The following is a 21029-nucleotide window of genomic DNA, read 5'->3' on the forward strand; positions in this document are numbered from 1 at the left end:
ATGACTTGTCATAGGTTTGCCTTTTACAACATCCAATCATTCACCAACAAAGCTTCTCTGATTAATTACTTCATTATGGACCGTAATCTGGATTATTTATGTCTTACGGATTTCTGGCAGCCACAGAGTGATCTACAGCTAAACACAGCAGCTCCATAAGTGTTGGTTTATTTTTGTTGTTGTTGTAGTTGTTGTTAGAAATTTTGCATGGTAACAGTACCACCTCTGAAAAACACCTAGACTATAACCTGCCCCGCCGGTGTGAAGGGTTTCTGCTGACCTTCAGGTTGTGTAACCCATGCTTATTTGAACAATCCTTTTCGATGAGGGTTTTAGAATAAGAAAAGATAGAGGGGCAGATTGTTTCTTTGAACCTTATTGAGTGTTTTGGATAAAAAGCGCATATCTGGGTAATCTCATTCATAAGTGATCATGCTGTAGCCAGCCCAGAAGAACCAAGAAACTCTGGATTTTTTCAGCAAAGTCCAGTTTTTGTCCATCTGCTTATCAGGCATCATTTTTATGGCATCTGTTGATCTGCAGCTACTGAGATTCCTATGCAAGAAATCCCACTCATCCTGTTAGCAGTGGGGGATTATTTGAGCCTTCAGTCTTACATCATAGATTAAGATCTGTCCATAAGCCTTTGAGCTCCAGCAGAAGGACCCATATTCCAGGTCGCATTCTTCTCCAGGGGTTTCTCCGCTTGGACTTTCTCTGCTCCATCATACTTGTCTCCCCGTCTGCCTCACCGTCCCTGCAGGCCGCAGGGTCACAGTTGGAGTTGTTGTTTCCTCTGAGTGGAGGAATCACGGGTCCCAGCTGTTCACTAAGACCCTGAGCGCAGGCTGATGGAGTGTGTGAGTCTGAATAACACAAGCAAAGGAATGAGATGTGACCTGCTAATGCTTCTGTAGTTTCTCTCCCCCCACTGACCTCTTTCTCCCCTTCCTCTCTCTCCCTCACTCTCCTCTCTCTCCCCCACCCCCCTCTATCTCCCTCCTCTCTCTCCCCCACCCTCCTCTCTCTCCCCCACCCCCCTCTATCTCCCTCCTCTCTCTCCCCCACCTTCCTCTCTCTCCCCCACCCCCCTCTATCTCCCTCCTCTCTCTCCCCCACCTTCCTCTATTCCCCTCCTCTCTCTCCCCCACCCTCCTCTCTCTCCCTCCTCTCTCTCCCCCACCTTCCTCTATTCCCCTCCTCTCTCTCCCCCACCCTCCTCTCTCTCCCTCCTCTCTCTCCCCCACCTTCCTCTATTCCCCTCCTCTCTCTCCCTCCTCTCTCTCCCCCACCTTCCTCTATCTCCCTCCTCTCTCTCCCTCCTCTCTCTCCCCCACCTTCCTCTATTCCCCTCCTCTCTCTCCCCCACCCCCCTCTATCTCCCTCCTCTCTCTCCCCCACCTTCCTCTATTCCCCTCCTCTCTCTCCCCCACCCTCCTCTATCTCCCTCCTCTCTCTCCCCCACCCTCCTCTCTCTCCCCCACCCCCCTCTATCTCCCTCCTCTCTCTCCCCCACCTTCCTCTATTCCCCTCCTCTCTCTCCCCCACCCTCCTCTCTCTCCCTCCTCTCTCTCCCCCACCTTCCTCTATTCCCCTCCTCTCTCTCCCTCCTCTCTCTCCCCCACCTTCCTCTATCTCCCTCCTCTCTCTCCCTCCTCTCTCTCCCCCACCTTCCTCTATTCCCCTCCTCTCTCTCCCCCACCCTCCTCTCTCTCCCTCCTCTCTCTCCCTCCTCTCTCTCCCCCTCCCCTCTTTATGTGTCTTCCCTCTCTCTGTCTCCCTTCTGCTCCCTGTCTCCCCTCCTTTCCCCCACCTGTAAACATGAGACTACGCTGGGACATTTCAACCATGGTGAGTCATTTCCCTCCTCCCAATGTCTCACATCACCTCCTACTGCCAGCCCTCCTCCTCCTCCTCCTCCTCCTCCTCCTCCTCTGACCAGCGGCTGCCGGGGCAGTTTGACGGGGAGAGGAGCAGAGCAGGGGGCATGGAGATGGAGGAGGGTGGAGAAGAGTCAGCTATCATGGGACGGAGGGATGGGAGAGGGACCAGAGAGACGCTCATTCCTGACCAAAACAAACCTTGGTGAGTCATCCATTACTCGGACAGCCTGCTGCTTTGGCCTTACTTCACACACACGTTACAGATGGTTCATCACTGCTGGAGACATCTGCTCTACATGGTGTGTTGTGACTGTGAAAGGTTTGTAAATATGATGTCACTCGTGTGTTTGTGTGTCTGCATGACAAAATGTATTTGTGTGCATGTGTTTGTGCATGTGTGTGTGTGTGTGTGTGTGTGTGTGTGTGTGTGTGTGTGCATGTGGGGTGTGTGTGTGTGTGTGTGTGTGTGTGTGTGTGTGTGTGTGTGTGTGTGTGTGTGTGCATCTGGGGTGTGTGTGTGCGTGTGCGTGTGTGTGTGTGTGTGTGTGGGGCGTGAGTGTGTGTGTGTCTATTGGCTGCGAGTCTGTGTGTGTGTGTGTGTGTGTATGTGTGTGTGTGTGTGTGTGTGTGGGGTGTGGGTGTGTGTGTCTGTGTGTGTGGGGTGTCTGTGTGTGTGTGTGTGTGTGTGTGTGTCTGTGTGTGTGTGTGTGTGTGTGTGTGTGTGTGTGTATGGGGGGGGTGAGTCATGCTGGGTGGTTTGCTTTTCTCTGGTCTTCAGATGAAGCCGCCTGAACTGCTGCCTTAGGAGAATTGTTTAAATAGACATGCATGTTTCACCGGCATATTGACAAATGACAGTGAGTGTATGACTAAAGCCTGGAGAGAGAGAAGGGGGGGGGGGGGGGGACAAACAGACAGAAAGAGAGAGAGAGAGAGAGAGAGAGAGAGAGAGAGAGAGAGAGAGAGAGAGAAAATGTGTATGTGAATTACTGTAAACCAAAGATTGCCAGGTGTTACGGTGACCTGCTGGAGCTGAGAGAAGAACAAGGGTGTGTTGAGGAGGTCTGTGAGCTCCTCCAGCAAGACCAGCTGTGTGTTGAGGAGGTCTGTGAGCTCCTCCAGCAGGACCAGCTGTGTGTTGAGGAGGTCTGTGAGCTCCTCCAGCAGGACCAGCTGTGTGTTGAGGAGGTCTGTGAGCTCCTCCAGCAGGACCAGCTGTGTGTTGAGGAGGTCTGTGAGCTCCTCCAGCAGGACCAGCTGTGTGTTGAGGAGGTCTGTGAGCTCCTCCAGCAGGACCAGCTGTGTGTTGAGGAGGTCTGTGAGCTCCTCCAGCAGGACCAGCTGTGTGTTGAGGAGGTCTGTGAGCTCCTCCAGCAGGACCAGCTGTGTGTTGAGGAGGTCTGTGAGCTCCTCCAGCAGGACCAGCTGTGTGTTGAGGAGGTCTGTGAGCTCCTCCAGCAGGACCAGCTGTGTGTTGAGGAGGTCTGTGAGCTCCTCCAGCAGGACCAGCTGTGATGAGCGTCCAGACTTCTTCTCTCCCCCCACTGCACGCGGCCGCATCTGCACAGCCATTTGTCACAGTGTCAGTTTATTCCTCTCTAAAGAAAACTCTGGAGAGACAGAGGTGCCTGAGTGCAAAACTGTTGGAAGATGTCCATTGTACTCGTACTGGAAGTGTGTGTGTGTGTGTGTGTGTGTGTGTGTGTGTGTGTGTGTGTGTGATTGAAAACCTGCCATGCCTGTGGCCCTGTAATGTACAGTTCCTTGGTATCTTTGCGGTCTGATACTAACTGATTGCAAAGCTACTGACTTAACCACAGGAATGACAGTTGTCTAAGCATGCAGCTAAGCTAACATGCAAATGACCTCATGCAGGTTCATATAATAGGTGGCGATAAGATACAGCGGTTTGTTTGATTGATTTTGTGTTTGATGTTTTTGTTTGTTGTTTATTTTGTAGTTACACCAGCAACGTCATTATTACAGCTGAAAAATCATGAAGCAAATGAAAGCTTGTGTAACAGATAATACATAATCACTTTGAGAGCAATTCGATATCTTTGAAAAAAAAAGTCTCTGCTAGTATGCCGCAGGTTTGAAACAGCTGCAAAGACTTTCGTTGACGGATTTTCCCTCCAATAATGCCCCTGCCTCGCACACTCACGCAAGCCTTTGGGCGGCTCTTCTAGAATACTGATAATTACACTGTGGTTCCAGAATTCCCAGCGCACGTCCAGAACGTCATCGTTTTACACTGGCCAAAATGACTACGTGCAATGTCTTCGTTATTAGAAATTCCAGACACACATGGCTGTCCTCTGTCTACCACCAACTCTCATCAGACCAATTTTCTCCTCTCCCTCACATCCTGTGCACACGTTTCCGCCCGCGGCCTGTGCGAGCCCTCCACACCCTTCTCATTCACTTCTTGTTGCTGTCTCAGAGAGGAACTCCAATTATGAAGAATTTAATGTGCAGTGAAACCGCCGGACTACAACGTTTAGCCTCGCTGCGCAATCGTGCACCCAGGGCCCTATTTTCATAATTACAGGCATGATGTCTTGTTATTTTCATTACGTATCAGTGAAGGCAGAACACTGGCGGAGGGAGGATCCATAGGAACGCAGGGTTGGGCTAGAATGCATGCGGTGTTAGGCATGCGGCTGCAACAGCCAATCAGATGGCTCCTATCATTCTGCATTCATGCCCTTTTTAAAAAGGTGTGCACCGATGACTTTGCATTGTGGTGGTTTCATAATAGACGAGTCTACCATGATGAGTCTAGCAGAGTCTACCATGTTCTAATAACAGGAAACAGTAGCCATATAGATGCTCTTATTAACACACTTGTAGAAAATTGCAGCAATAGCTGCCGTCTCACAGGGTCCCTAAGAAGTGCCCTTGTGTTTCCTACACACAAATCATGTGATATGGGTCAAGGGAACTGGAATTGATGAAATTCCTTCATTCACAATGCCCTGCAACCTCATCACGCAGAAGACATTATGCCTGTCACCTTATGTCATATTTTAACGTGTATGTAAATGTATATTAATGTTTGTTTGCTGCTCTCGGACGTAGCCAGCAGGTTCCACTGAGCAGATTAATAGGATGCCCCGACTGTGCAGTGGAAGCTCTGATGCACTATACAGTTTGAAGTTCCCTGGGTTTCACACCCTACGGTTAGCAAACCTCCCTTAAAATGGTTGAATTCTTTGTGTGGACCACTTCACAGGGAACTACTAGGGCATTAAAACGCACATGCGTTTGATTAGTTCTGTGGGTAGTGGAGAAAAACTGATTATCTTATAGATTTCAGATCGATATTTCAGTGGTAGAAATAATCAGCTATGAGATATGTTTTCTGAGTTCTGGCGCACATGTAGGTCATTCTATTTGTACATGTGGATCATTTTGTTTCTGACTGTGAGTCGTTTTGTTTTCCACATATGTGAACAGTGTAGGACAGAAGTATTTCTATTTCTAGTTTTATATGTTCTCTGTGTTCTCTTTGTTACAAATAAAATAACTCGTTTAGAAAAGAGTGAAGATGTGGAAAGGGGTTGGGATGAGATAAAAGGCTGTAAAAGTCCACAAATTCAGAATAAATATGTCGCTGCTTGTTCTGTCACCGGCGAAAGGAGGCGGGGTAGCGAAGCCGCACGGTTGGAACCAAGCAGAACCTTGAAAATTAGACGGTACTGCCAGATTACGAATGTCACACTTCCACCCACATCAGTTGCCTTCGTTACTGGTCATAAACAAGAGCAAAATCTGGTCTGCGTCCAACCAGATTAATGCTCTGCCATTACTGCCAACAACATTTTCATGAAGACAGACACCACTGACTGGAACGTTATACCAATGATCTTTGTGCACATGGTATTATGGAAATTGTACATATTCTCTCTCTCTCTCTCTCTCTCTCTCTCTCTCTCTCTCTCTCTCTCTCTCTCTCTCTCTCTCCTGTCTGTCCCATTCAAACACACACACACACACACACACACACACACACACACACACACACACACACACACACACACACACACACAGGTGTGACAGGAGGCTGTGTTGAGCTTGCTGCTGCGTTATATTCCAGATCTGAACTCAGATGTCCTGATGCTGGTTTCCTTCCCTGGAGACACTGATGAGGGTGCTGAAAATGCTGATTCTGCCTCTCATCACAGGTGAAACACACATACACAACACATACACACACACACACACACACACACAACACACATGCCCACACACACACAACACATACACACACACACACACACACACAACACACATGCCCACACACACACAACACATACACACACACACCCACACACACAACACACATGCCCACACACACACAACACATACACACACACACACACACACCCACACACGCAACACGCACACCCACACACACACAACACACACACACACCCACACACACACACCCACACACAACACGCACAACCCACACACACACACACACACACCCACACACACACAACCCACACACACACACACACCCACACATACAACACGCATGCCCACACACACACAACACACACACACACAACCCACACACACCCACACACACACACACAACCCACACACACAACACGCACAACCCACACACACACACACACAATACGCACACCCACACGCACAACACACACAAACATCCATACACGCACATGCACGCACACACACACACATGCACACACACAGAAGACATGACAGCCTCGTCACAGGTAAAACACACACACACACACACCACACAGAAGGCATGACAGCCTCATCACAGGTGATTCACACATATGCAAACAAGACATAATCACCTTTCTGTATTACTATTTTTGTCCCCGTCTCTGTGACTTATTTAGTTCATAGACAAACCAAAATATAAGCAAAAAAGATTGTCTCTGTCAAACACTTGCTCTCTCTCTCACACACACACACACACACACACACACACACACACACACACACACACACACACACACACTCGCAATCCCAGCATATTTCATGCAGCAGTGCTTTTCAGTGTCTGACAGGCTTGGCTGGTCTGGACGCCTGTTCTGGTGGGGGAATGTGCACTGGTGCTATGGTGTACTACACGTCCACCACGGTGATCACAGCTGTCCCGAGCATCGCCTTGGTGCTCACCATCCACCCGAGGAACCCCAATCTCAGGTCAACGCAGGTGTGCGCATGGCCCAAGAACAAGGACGTCAGCAGTCTGGACCCCTTCTTGGACCTGATCCAGAACCTGTTCCCAAAGAAACTGGTAAATCACACACTGTGGCATTAGGAAAGTGACGTACATACAGTGACGTTTGTTGAAGCAAACAAAAGGTATGTTTCCATCACCACACAAAAAGAAACATGGTGAGTGACTTGAGGTTTGCAGATCACATTAAGGACATCACATGCAGCTGGAGATAAAGCTTCCTCTGTGTTTCCTCTGTGCTTCCTCTCTGTTTCCTCTGTGCTTCCTCTGTGTTTCCTCTGTGCGTCCTCTGTGTTTCCTGTTTCCTGTGTGTTTCCTGTGTGCTTCCTCTGTGTTTCCTCTGTGTTTCCTCTGTGCGTCCTCTGTGTTTCCTGTGTTTCCTGTGTGTTTCCTCTGTGCTTCCTCTGTGTTTCCTCTGTGCGTCCTCTGTGTTTCCTCTGTGCTTCCTCTGTGCGTCCTTTGTGTTTCCTGTGTTTCCTGTGTGTTTCCTGTGTGCTTCCTCTGTATTTCCTCTGTGCGTCCTGTGTTTCCTGTGTGTTTCCTGTGTGCTTCCTCTGTATTTCCTCTGTGCGTCCTCTGTGTTTCCTCTGTGCTTCCTCTGTGCGTCCTCTGTGTTTCCTGTGTTTCCTGTGTGTTTCCTGTGTGCTTCCTCTGTATTTCCTCTGTGCGTCCTCTGTGTTTCCTCTGTGCTTCCTCTTTTGTTGTTGAAGTTGACTGCAGTTGTCTGGTTGTTTGTTGTTGTTGTTGTTGTTATTTTTGGTTCCCCCGAGCAAACGTTTTGAAGATGTAAGACTGTAAGATCACATTGCATAAGTCAAAGTCTCCACTAATGGCTTGTAAGTTCAATAGCTGTTCAAATGAAAATCTACTTTCCACCCAATTGCTGATGGTTTATCACTACAGCAGGACTGACAAGAACAGTCCGTCCCAAACTGAATCTAGTCAAGGCTGACCAACCAATGACAGCCCCGGTGCTGGTGTATGAAGTAGACAAATAACCAAAGCCACATCCTAACCAACATTGTCAACTGCCCATGAAAACGAGCATATGTCTACATGTCACTACATCAGACAACACTCCCAGGTTGACACAGAGAGCGCTGGTGTGTGGGGTTGCAACTGAAAATAACCAATAACAGCAATCAACCAATCATCAGACCAATATGCAACCAATCATCAGACTAGCAGTGGACAGCAGCTTACAGTGACATTGCAGTGGAAATATTCTTGAATGTTGTATTCTGACATATATAAGATATCACTACAAAGATAGAATATTCCAGTGAAATATTCACTATTATTCCAACTATCTATGGCAAATTGCTGACTACAGAGGTACCGCTGACACCCACAACTATCCAGCCAGCATGAGCACTGTGGTCTGCCACTGAATCCTCCTGAGTTGGATGTCTAAGACAAACTGCTCACTAGCAGATGGGCTGTATCATCTCTCACTCACAGGAGTCAAATGGCAGTCCTGGAGGATCAGAGTCTAGTGCAGTGTGGAGGTTTTCCTGCCCTGACATACTTACTGACCCTGGTTATAAACTGATGGGTCGACTCAAGAGTGTGTGAGCAGTGAATCCATCAGACTGTGCTGGACACTAGTCCTGCAGGAGCAGAGTACAGCGCCTCCTTCTGGACACATACAGAAACAACAACGTTTATAATAAAGTCAGTATGAGCTGATGCTAATATAGAGTTAACTGTAACATTGAGCTGATGCTATTACAGAGTTCACTGTGTCACTGAACTCGATGGATCACGGAGATCACAGAGCTGACTGTGACACTGTGCTGACTGTGTGATGGAGCTGACTGTGACACTGGGCTGACTGTGTGATGGAGCTGGTTGTGTCACTGGGCTGACTGTGTGATGGAGATGACTGTGTCACTGGGCTGACTGTGTCACTGTGCTGACTGTGTGATGGAGCTGGTTGTGTCACTGTGCTGACTGTGTGATGGAGCTGACTGTGTCACTGGGCTGACTGTGATGGAGCTGGTTGTGTCACTGGGCTGACTGTGTGATGGAGCTGACTGTGTCACTGGGCTGACTGTGTGATGGAGCTGACTGTGTCACTGTGCTGACTGTGTGATGGAGCTGGTTGTGTCACTGAGCTGACTGTGTGATGGAGCTAGTTGTGTCACTGGGCTGACTGTGTGATGGAGCTGCCTGTGTTACTGTGCTGACTGTGTGATGGAGCTGGTTGTGTCACTGAGCTGACTGTGTGATGGAGCTGACTGTGTCACTGAGCTGACTGTGTGATGGAGCTGACTGTGTCACTGAGCTGACTGTGTGATGGAGCTGGTTGTGTCACTGAGCTGGCTGTGTCTGAAAGTAACACACGTGAGCAGGCTGCAGTGAATGACCCGTAGAGAATTACAATCCAATTTCCCCCCTGTTCACTTCTTTTCAGTGTATATGATTACCAGGATAATGGAAAAGGCCTGTGTGATTGTGTGTGTGTGTGCGTGCGTGTGTGTGCTCATGCATTGATGTGTGTATGCTTGTGTGTGTATGCATTCATGTTCTTGTGTGTTAGAGGTTTAGTGTCTGACCTTCTGTTGGAGCTAATCCCTTTATACCCATGTAGGATTACCACAACATCTGGCTGAGTTATCTACCTAAGACAGAAGTCACTGGAATCTTTTAAAAGTGAAAGATTTTTTCTGTCCAGATTTTTTTCTTTCTTTCATTATTTCCAGTTACATTCATTGTTTCACTAAAAACATCTTTAATACATCTTTAATACATCTGTAATACATCTGCAAATTCATTTTGAGGTGAACAGAGTCTTGTTAGATCATGCAATTTCTGATCTACATGCACATATTATTAGTTCTTCAAAGGCTCGTAGCTCTGTCACATCTGGTTACACACATCTTTTAGAAATGAGATCATTTGTGCAGACACTCCCTGCAGGTTCAGACGGTGCTGAAGAACGCAGCGCTGCCCATCCACAGCCCCATCGAGCCCGTCAGCAGCAGAAAAAACTGGAGTTCAAATGAGGGATGAACGTTCTGTGTAAAAAGCTGTTCTCCATTTAAACACTGTTATTTACAGGCTACAGTGTCCCTACTCAATGCTCGTAGATATTGGTTAACTGTCAAACTCAATCATTACTCAGTGATAATTTATTGATAATTGATCATTGAAACAAATATCTGATTGATTGATTGATTGACCGATTGACTGATTGATTGATTGATTGATTGATTGATTGATTGATTGATTGATTGATACTTTATTGATCCCTTTAGGAGGTTTCCTTCAGGGAAGTTATGATTCCAGCAGCAACATCATTGTAATACAAATGATCTGATTTTTCTTTGGAAATAAAAACCAATTCCAACCAATAGCAATACTGATACCACTGGATTAGAGGTTTCTAACCATGACTTACACTCAAACACACTCTCAACTCATGTAAGGCCATGCTTCATTTAGACTAGATTAAACTGCTATTTTTAGTCTGTGATGATTCTGTGATTCTTGTGTGAAGTGTTGCTGGAAGAAATGTTGTCTGTCCTTTTTGATTTTGGGCAGTGTGGAGACGTGTCTCTTTCACCTTCTACTGTCTGTTCAGGTTTGATAGGCTTCTTTGTCACATTGGGGATCTGTGTGGGTAAACTGGGACAGAGAGAGGCAAGGTCATGTCAGACTTCTTCCACATCCTCAACCAGGTCATCATGAAGATGGTGACTGCGATCATGTGGTCAGTGAGTTTCTGTGCGTGTGCACATGTGTGTGCATGTGCATGTGCCCGTGTGCCCGTGTACCCGTGTGCGTGCCTTTGTCGCTTGTCTGTTGATTTGTCTTTGATGTATGTCAGCTGCATGTACCATGATGTAATATCTGGGGGTCAGGGAGCATGCTTAGATTCATGTGTAAGTTAGAATAATAGCAGTCTGTATTAGGAATAGACAGAGCACAAACGTAGTGTGGGTCAAAACCAGAGAGCAGAGAGGGGGCATCACCAGAGAGACGTGAAAAGGAGATCAAAACTTTAGAGAGCTTGGAGATGTGGAATACCAAGATTTCATACCAAGAGAGCTTGGTATGAAAACAGTGGCAATACTTCAACATTCGAGTTGTGGTGAGAGGCTAAATGGGAAAAGGACTTAAAGGGAAGCAAGCAATGACAATAAGTACTCCAGAGATGGCGCCCTCTGCTGGCAAGATGCAGGTTTGAGTTTGATGGTACAGTCTGAGTTTGACAATCTGAGTTTGACAGTACAAACACAATGTGATTTTCTCACGTTGAATCACCTCTGAATGCCAATGCAGATCAGCGTGCGAGCATAGCCGTCTGACGGATCCCAGACTGAGCACTCAGGTAGCCGGTTGTTCAGTCTCATGGCCCACTCCAGGCCTGCAGCAATGAGTAAACCACTGAAACACTATAATAAACATTATCGCTCATCCACCATTGCATACACGGTATGTATACATAGCACAGCGAAAATGCAGACCACATATCAAACAGCGACCTCACCCTCCCCTCCCCCTCCCCCAAAACATGACCAAATCCTGTCACACACGTGTTGGAAATTGCACAAGTCAGCGTGACTTAGCGCCGGTCAGAGACGGAGGAGGCCGGAGTGCTTGAAATAGTCCCAAACGTTCAGGCAGACGCGTTCCATTTAAGGCTCCGGTGTCTCAGCACACCGTCAAGCTTCCGAGTTGTCTCCTGACTTCTCTGAGCAAGGTTCTAAACTCTCTCACAGCGCCAACGCAAGTATAGATATCTGAAGCAAAAAGAAAGAACCCTTTCTCCTTTTCCATCTCTTGGAGCTGTGGGATCATTGTTAAGAGCCCCTCCCTCATCTCTCGTGTCTCTCTTCCTGAACCACTGGCTAGCCCTATTCCCTGACCCCTAACCCCTGACCCCTGGGCTGTAGCCAGATGGGAAGATCCCTGTCCCTCAGCCAGTGCGGTCAGGGTTCGCGCCTCACCTTCTATTTCTTTACATTCTTGCATACAGATCTGCTCTGTTTTGAGTTTTCCTTTAGTTCGTGGAGGTTCTGCGTACTGTAAACAGTGCTGTGTAAACACGTTCCTTATCTGTGGTGCATGGCATGGTTAGTTGTTCGTGACTTCGTGTCCCTCTGCCAGAACTCATACCGGTCCTGGGGCCAATCCTCCTTTACAGAAACGAAAAGATGTCTGGATGTGCCTGTGCGTGACTCGGAGGTCTGCATCCTCTCACTGTCACAGGTATTCTCCTCTTGGCATCGCCTGCCCGATCTGTGGAAACATCGCAGCCAGCGGCGATCTGGAGGTGGTTGCTAGGCAGCTGGACAAGTACATGGTGGCTGTCATAATCGGCCTCATCATCCATGGTGGAATCATCCTGTCGGCCATCTTCTTAAAGCATGACATGGCAAAACCCATTCGCCTTTTATTCTTCCAGGCCTGGATCATTGCACTGAGAACAGCCAGCAGGTAACCAGGTCCTCTCGTGGACGCGGAGACGCTCTCTCTCCCCGGTGTTTTCATTGTCTTGGACTCCAGTGGCCCCCTCTGTATCAGTCTGGATACGGCAAGCACCGCTGCACGATAGCTTCTGTTCTCCCTGATTCAAAGCAGAGTTCCCTGCCTCCACTTCATGAATCACATCCATGAAGCAACTGAACAGCTGTCTCAGGTGTGCTGGGAGTCATTTGGAGCACTGAACACCTGGCTTAGTATGCCTGAGGGCTGGATTAGGAAACTCTGGCTCATGCAAATGATTTTGAAGATCAGGAAATAGTCCAGGGCTTCATAGATCAGGTATGTTGGAGAAACACACTCATTTGTCGAGTGCATTCAGAAATAATCTTGTTGGATAACTTTCATGTTGATATGGATGGCTTGAATGTTACATCAGAATTTAATTTCCTTTTAAAAGCACTTTAGCTCATATAAAATACAGCTGACATAATCATAATTTATGTTCTAGATCAGAGGAGCCCAGCCTTGATAAGAGGGGCCCAGCCTTGAGAAGAGGGGCCCAGCCTTGATAAGAGGGGCCCAGCCTTGAGAAGAGGGGCCCAGCCTTGATAAGAGGGACCCAGCCTTGAGAAGAGGAGCCCAGCCTTGATAAGAGGGACTCAGCCTTGAGAAGAGGGGCCCAGCCTTGAGAAGAGGAGCCCAGCCTTGATAAGAGGGACTCAGCCTTGAGAAGAGGGGCCCAGCCTTGAGAAGAGGAGCCCAGCCTTGATAAGAGGGACTCAGCCTTGAGAAGAGGGGCCCAGCCTTGAGAAGAGGAGCCCAGCCTTGATAAGAGGGACTCAGCCTTGATAAGAGGGACCCATTCTTGAGAAGAGGAGCCCAGCCTTGATAAGAGGGACTCAGCCTTGAGAAGAGGGGCCCAGCCTTGAGAATAGGAGCCCAGCCTTGATAAGAGGGACTCAGCCTTGAGAAGAGGGGCCCAGCCTTGAGAATAGGAGCCCAGCCTTGATAAGAGGGGCCCAGTCTTGTGAAGCTGTATATTTTCATTTCATCTGAATCAGAGCTGCACCTGATTCCACTTAATTAATCAGCTGACATCATTCTTCATATGTCGATCAGGTGTACGTCTGCTTGGGTGTAATGAACTGCACACTCCTGCTCTAGATGTGTATTCTGCAGCACCAGGGTCTTCATGCCAATAAGCAAAAGAAGCAAATCTAATCAGAAAAGAACCTAATCTAATCCTACAGGTTAAAGTCAAACCACCAAATCTAATCTTACAGATCTAAGACACATTGCCAGAGACAGAATGTGCTGTTTTCTGATAAAGGCTGACACATGGCTTCAGACTGAATTCTATGTGAGATATGGACAATTTGAGGAACCATGAGGTCAACAGGGAGCAATGATTTGATGAACAATGATGCATGAGATGAGGAAAGATGGGATAAAGAGTGAGGAATGCTGAGATAAAGACTGAGGAATGATGTGATAAAGAGTGAGGAATGATGGGATAAAGAGTGAGGAATGATGAGATAAACAGTGAGGAATGATGAGATAAAGAGTGAGGAATGATGAGATAAAGAGTGAAGAATGATGGGATAAAGAGTGAGGAATGATGAGATAAAGAGTGAGGAATGATGGGATAAAGAGTGAGGAATGATGGGATAAAGAGTGAGGAATGATGGGATAAAGAGTGAGGAACGATGAGATAAAGAGTGAGGAACGATGGGATAAAGAGTGAGGAATGATGAGATAAAGAGTGAGGAATGATGAGATAAAGAGTGAGGAACGATGATATAAAGAGTGAGGAATGATGAGATAAAGAGTGAGGAATGATGGGATAAAGAGTGAGGAATGATGAGATAAAGAGTGAGGAATGATGGGATAAAGAGTGAGGAATGATGAGATAAAGAGTGAGGAACGATGAGATAAAGTGTGAGGAACGATGAGATAAAGAGTGAGGAACGATGGGATAAAGAGTGAGGAACGATGAGATAAAGAGTGAGGAATGATGAGATAAAGAGTGAGGAATGATGGGATAAAGAGTGAGGAATGATGAGATAAAGAGTGAGGAATGATGAGATAAAGAGTGAGGAATGATGAGATAAAGAATGAGGAATGATGGGATAAAGAGTGAGGAATGATGAGATAAACAGTGAGGAATGATGAGATAAAGAGTGAGGAATGATGAGATAAAGAGTGAGGAATGATGGGATAAAGAGTGAGGAACGATGGGATAAAGAGTGAGGAATGATGGGATAAAGTGAGGAAAGATGGGATAAAGAATGAGGAATGATGAGATAAAGAGTGAGGAATGATGAGATAAAGAGTGAGGAACGATGGGATAAAGAGTGAGGAATGATGAGATAAAGAGTGAGGCAAGATGGGATAAAGAGTGAGGAATGATGGGATAAAGAGTGAGGAATGATGAGATAAAGAGTGAGGAATGATGAGATAAAGAGTGAGGAATGATGAGATAAAGAGTGAGGAATGATGGGATAAAGAGTGAGGAATGATGAGATAAAGAGTGAGGAATGATGGGATAAAGAGTGAGGAATGATGGGATAAAGTGAGGAAAGATGGGATAAAGAGTGAGGAACGATGGGATAAAGAATGAGGAATGATGAGATAAAGAGTGAGGAATGATGATATAAAGAGTGAGGAATGATGGGATAAAGAGTGAGGAATGATGGGATAAAGTGAGGAAAGATGGGATAAAGAGTGAGGAACGATGGGATAAAGAATGAGGAATGATGAGATAAAGAGTGAGGAATGATGGGATAAAGAGTGAGGAATGATGGGATAAAGTGAGGAAAGATGGGATAAAGAGTGAGGAACGATGGGATAAAGAATGAGGAATGATGAGATAAAGAGTGAGGAATGATGATATAAAGAGTGAGGAATGATGGGATAAAGAGTGAGGAATGATGGGATAAAGTGAGGAAAGATGGGATAAAGAGTGAGGAACGATGGGATAAAGAATGAGGAATGATGAGATAAAGAGTGAGGAATGATGATATAAAGAGTGAGGAATGATGGGATAAAGAGTGAGGAATGATGGGATAAAGTGAGGAAAGATGGGATAAAGAGTGAGGAACGATGGGATAAAGAATGAGGAATGATGAGATAAAGAGTGAGGAATGATGGGATAAAGAGTGAGGAATGATGGGATAAAGAGTGAGGAAAGATGGGATAAAGAGTGAGGAACGATGGGATAAAGAATGAGGAATGATGAGATAAAGAGTGAGGAATGATGGGATAAAGAGTGAGGAATGATGAGATAAAGAGTGAGGAACGATGAGATAAAGAGAGAGGAATGATGAGATGAACAGTGTGCAATGCAGTGAACAGTGTAAGCATTGTGATGAATGTGAACAGTAGTAATGCTCTGTAATCCATCCATCTATCCATCCATCCATCCATCCATCCATGTTCTGTTTCTGTATTTCTCCAGGTTCTACTTGTAATATTTGTTTCTCTGGTCATCCTATTCCAGTTTCTTGTCTCTGTTCCTTTCACCATTTTCTTGTCTCTGTCTTCTCTCTCTTCTGGTGTATTTTCTCCTGTGGTCTGGCCTCACCAGAATATGTCTGATGAGCCAAACTATCATCTATTCACTTGAACATTAAACCAACTGTCAGTTTGGCACGTTACTTATGTATAATGCCGTCAGTTCACACTATAATTACTCCTGTCTTGGGTTTACCTTGGATTCAGCTCAACTTTGATATAAAGCAGTTTTCCTCTCAGCTGTTGTCTCTGGCTTATGTCCTGCAAGTATTACGTTTAACCAGAATCCTTTGTATCAATGTCAGACACTGATAATTGCGATTGCAGAAATTAATTTGACTACACAAATTCCCAATTATGTAGAGTTGGCAACCGATTATTTAGATGCATGCATTCCAGAATTGTGGACCTTTATCAGAAAACAGTGGTTTTGCTACAGGCTGGTTCTGCTGCTGCCAGAAGTGTCCGATTGCTTAATACGCAACACTAACAGAATGCGGAACCACCACACTCATACATCTGTGCTATTGTTGCTATTTCCATAAAATCTAAAAACAGATTGTGCATGATTCTTACAGATAGTTTGAATGCATCATTGTCCACTTTCAAAAGGCTAGGTAATCAGAGGATGATCTGAATCACCTATGATGACAAGAATCAGTGCAAACACCAAACTGTAGGACATAACTCAAATCGGCCACTGCTCAGTATATACCTGAGGGCTGAGAGTAACATTTTGGACAAATAGAAATTGTGCTTATACAAAGTGTCATTTACATATCACAATTATATATCACAATATACAACAAGTTTTATATAACACAAACATACATAATGTGACGCTTCATTAAAAATTAATACAGCGAACAAAACCAACCCACAAATTCATTATGAACTTCAGCTATGTGGCCTTCCTCCATACATTAACATTAGCAACCTCTGCAGAGCAGAAATTGAGTCCCTCCAGACAGTAACCCCAGATCAAGTGAGCTGAGAAGTGTCTGTGAGGACCTGTGGAGGTGAACACAGCAGCAGATTCCATAGTGCTTATGCTGACGCTTGGTTAAGCACTAATGTAGATGTATTCATTTACTGCCATCTTCTGGTCGAACTCAATACTCCACCCCAGATTCCAGATTTGACTGTCTCGAACAGTCATGTAATTTGTTTTGGCCCTTCAGTTTTCTGTTACATATCCACATTCTCCTGATAATATGGATTCTGCCTGGGGTACAATGTTGCTAGCTCCATATCTATCAGGGGTCACTTACACATCCATTTCAACAGTGCCAGGTATATTTGATTCATTTGCTGATCTGTACCGTTCCATGAAGGATGACAGAGAAAATATTTCTCTGCTTTAACTAACTACATTTAAAGCATCTGTTAGATATGTCTATTGAACTCATGCATTACAGTCAGTTTTGTGAATTTGGTAGACGTCAACAACTTTTTTGTTTTATGGTGTTTATTTGTTTGTTTATTTATATGATTGATTCATGAGTGTTGGTGTTTTGGTCTTATGAAGTGCACGTGTTGTTCTATGTTGTATGTGTCGTGTGTGTATTTGCCCGTGTTACAGTATGACGTGTGTGTCATTTCATGTTGCAGTTTGTCTTGCTTTCATCGGTGAAGCACAGATTGAATAAAATTTAATTGATTGATTGATTGATTGATTGATGGCAATATTCCCCTATCAGATGAGGAGTCTGTCCCACCTCCTTCTCTCCTTATTGACCTAATTGACCTTATAGACCTAATGGACCATCTGAGTCCACCAGAACTTCCCCTATGGTCCCCCCGAACCCCTAATCTAAACTACCACAGCTCAACCCCTGAGCCCTCACCCCGTCCCTCACCCATCCTGGACTGTGTGTTCTCCATCACACTGGTCTGTGTGTTCTCCATCACTCTGGTCTGTGTGTTCTCCATTACTCTGGTCTGTGTGTTCTCCATCACTCTGGTCTGTGTGTTCTCCATCACGCTGGTCTGTGTGTTCTCCATCACGCTGGTCTGTGTGTTCTCCATCACTCTGGTCTGTGTGTTCTCCATCACTCTGGTCTGTGTGTTCTCCGTCACACTGGTCTGTGTGTTCTCCATCACTCTGGACTGTGTGTTCTCCGTCACGCTGGTCTGTGTGTTCTCCATCACTCTGGTCTGTGTGTTCTCCGTCACTCTGGTCTGTGTGTTCTCTGTCACGCTGGTCTGTGTGTTCTCCGTCACGCTGGTCTGTGTATTCTCCATCACGCTGGTCTGTGTGTTCTCCGTCACGCTGGTCTGTGTATTCTCCATCACGCTGGTCTGTGTGTTCTCCGTCACGCTGGTCTGTGTGTTCTCCATCACGCTGGTCTGTGTGTTCTCCATCACCCTGCTCATTCCATCCACCTGCTCCTCGCTCCATCTGCTCCTCTCGTGAGGTCACACTGAGTAGTACAGTAGTACTGTGTAGAACAATTTTGCTACACTTGCTTTTGCTTTTTGGCACTTAGTCGCCATGGGAATGCCCGGTCACCAGAGCAGACAGTGGTTCAGATTTGTTGTGCTGCTTAATGTGTTCATTCATCACAGATATAGAAGCTTCATGCTTAACTGCCGTATAGTCAAAATCCAGCTGCTTGCAGACTGCTTGCTTATTTATAGGACCAAGCCACTTACAACAGCATGTAAAAGATTATTTATAAACCTGTTGCAATGGAGGATTCTTTGGACTCCATCTTAATGTACAGATGGGTTTGATTTACAGTGTTGTCTGGGATGTACTACATCATTTAAGGTGCGTGTGTGTCCCCTACATTTAAGGCTGAACAAAGTGTCGGTTTCAAACACACCCCATGATTTATTTGCTTTCTAGAATTCCACAGGTAGAATTCCTGTTTTGTTGGAAGTCTCTGGAACTCTTTCCGAGGCATTTTCATCGGACACTGTAGCCCACGTTGAGGCCTAGCTCCTCGGCAACAGGCCTCTGCACACGCCCTTGGCCCGCCCTCTTTATATCTTATATCCCTCTTTCACTTCAGTGTTTACCTGTAATGCCTACGCTCTTGTCGGACTGGCGCCAGGAAGAGAAATAAAGCCATTGTTTTCATTGCTGTTTCAGTGAGAGAATATTCCCCCCTATTTCCATGTTCCTTTGGCATACATTTCAACACAGTGAATGTGGTGGATCAATGAATTACAATCATCACAATGTTTTGGATACTGTTGTCATTGTAATTTACTATTCCTTTTAGTTCCTTCACAGTTACTGACCTGCATTCATGTTATTATTCATTCATTTAGGATTGCAGTCTGGATGATCTTTCATTAGCGCAGTGTTTGCTACACCAAGTCATTACTAATGTTTTCAACTCAACTATACTCAGATAGGCTTACACTTTATTTTGGTGAAGTTAAAGATTGATGTAGACTTTATAAGTGTAATGAATCAAGGGGACAGGCGTGACGCAAATGCACATTTTTTAGGTGATTTATTAAAGGAAACAAGAAACGGACTAAAATGGGGCAGTCATGGCCTGGTGGTAGGGAACTGGTCTTGTGACCGGAGGGTTGTGGGTTCAATTCCCAGACCTGAGGCCATGTTTGAGGTGCCCTTGAGCAAGGCATCTAACCCCAACTGCTCCCCGGGCGCCAGGCTAGGGCTGCACACCGCTCTGGTCACGTGTGCACCACAGCCCTCTAGTAATCACTAGTGTGTGTGTGTGTGTGTGTGTGTGTGTGTTCTAACTGCACAGATGGGTTAAAAGCGGAGGACAAATTTTGATTGTGGTGTAAAAATCACAATTGACAAAATATGGCACATTTACAAACTGACGAAAACTACAAAGCACACAAGAATATACGTAAGAGAAAACATCCAAACGACAAGACAGCAAAACAGAACCACTAAGAGACAGAACTAATCTTGACTTACTACGAAGACCACACACATAAACATACGACAAAACTAGAACCCACGGAGGACTAAACGAACATAAGATGTACAAACGCTTAGGGTTATAAATACGGGAACAGCTACAAACCTAAACAGAAAGCATCGAGCTGCAGACAGTGAACATGACATGAATGACAAAACCGAAAGACTTAACTAAGCAAAGACGCATAAACCGACAGACGAAACAAAGACACCGAGGTGAAAACTACCACACACAGGAAGACGGAACAAGGAAGCTAGAAACACACACAGAGTACAACTAGAACACTAACGGAAAGGGAAAACAAGTCAGGGTTTAGGCGAAGCAGAACAAGAGCGAGGAGTACTCACGAGACACACAATGACCGACGAGGGTAGACAGGGCAGGGGAGACTAAGTACACAAAACCCAGGGAAGTAAAACGAGACACAGGTGGAAACATTGAGGAGGGGCGTGGCAGACAGGAGGAAACCAAGGAGACGGGGAAGCTAGGCGGGACAAGGGAGGAGGGCGGAGCTGGACGTGACAATAAGTGTCTGTTATTGTGCTACAGTCTTTGAGTTTTGCTATTGTGTGATATGCCCGCTCTGTGTTACGTGCGAGGTAAGTCAGGCAGCAGGGACGAGTGCTCATAGAAACTCTGTTTATTTGAACAAATAACATAGACAAAATGGGTGAACACATACACAAGACAACCACAATAACAGGAAGTACATATATGGACGCAGACTACGTATACACACATGGGAAGGGAGGGGTCCAGGGCTGTATCATGACAGACCCCCCACCAGGGGCAGCTCCTCCTGCAGCACCCAACGTAGCTCTGAAGCCCCGGACCCACGCCTACGGGCTGGACCGGAGCCGCCGGCATCACACGCCTCCAGGAGTCACCGTCCACAGAGAGGAGGAGTCCGCCACCAAAACAGTCCAGCACACCCTCCCTGGGTAGACAGGGTGAAAAGATGTTCCACACATTCACAAAGACTCACACCAGAACATTCAACACAAATGGAACAAAAGGGAAAAACGGATTGGGATAAAACACTGGGATGGACACAAA

At 46.1% G+C, this 21029-nt stretch overlaps 1 protein-coding gene and 1 long non-coding RNA gene across 5 annotated transcripts; one reads left to right on the forward strand and one right to left on the reverse strand.

Moving 5' to 3' along the window:
* Nucleotides 1-1777: 1777 nt before the first annotated feature.
* Nucleotides 1778-14792, forward strand: slc1a9 (solute carrier family 1 member 9). Of its 4 annotated transcripts, none has more exons than XR_013129147.1 (6): nt 1778-2085; nt 5983-6070; nt 6928-10828; nt 12266-12330; nt 12527-12885; nt 13055-14792. XR_013129147.1 is itself a non-coding variant. In XM_076996637.1 (6 exons), exons 4-5 carry the CDS (start codon nt 10767-10769, stop codon nt 12560-12562), a joined length of 294 nt encoding a protein of 97 aa, XP_076852752.1. In that variant the 5' UTR covers nt 1778-2085; nt 5983-6070; nt 6928-7170; nt 10700-10766; the 3' UTR covers nt 12563-12885; nt 13055-14792. The 4 variants fall into 4 exon arrangements, 1 of the variants encoding a protein (XP_076852752.1); XR_013129153.1 differs by having other exon boundaries at nt 6928-7238; nt 10700-10828; nt 12266-12885; XM_076996637.1 differs by lacking the exon at nt 12266-12330 and having other exon boundaries at nt 6928-7170; nt 10700-10828; nt 12331-12885.
* On the reverse strand, nt 9920-11484 carry LOC143508070 (uncharacterized). Its single transcript, XR_013129163.1, has 3 exons — nt 11383-11484; nt 10682-10743; nt 9920-10106 (listed from the first exon to the last, which is right to left on the reverse strand). It is a non-coding gene; the product is annotated as an uncharacterized LOC143508070 (long non-coding RNA).
* Nucleotides 14793-21029: the final 6237 nt, after the last annotated feature.

The sequence above is a fragment of the Brachyhypopomus gauderio genome, chromosome 2, assembly GCF_052324685.1.
Source record: "Brachyhypopomus gauderio isolate BG-103 chromosome 2, BGAUD_0.2, whole genome shotgun sequence".
Lineage (NCBI taxonomy): Eukaryota > Metazoa > Chordata > Actinopteri > Gymnotiformes > Hypopomidae > Brachyhypopomus > Brachyhypopomus gauderio.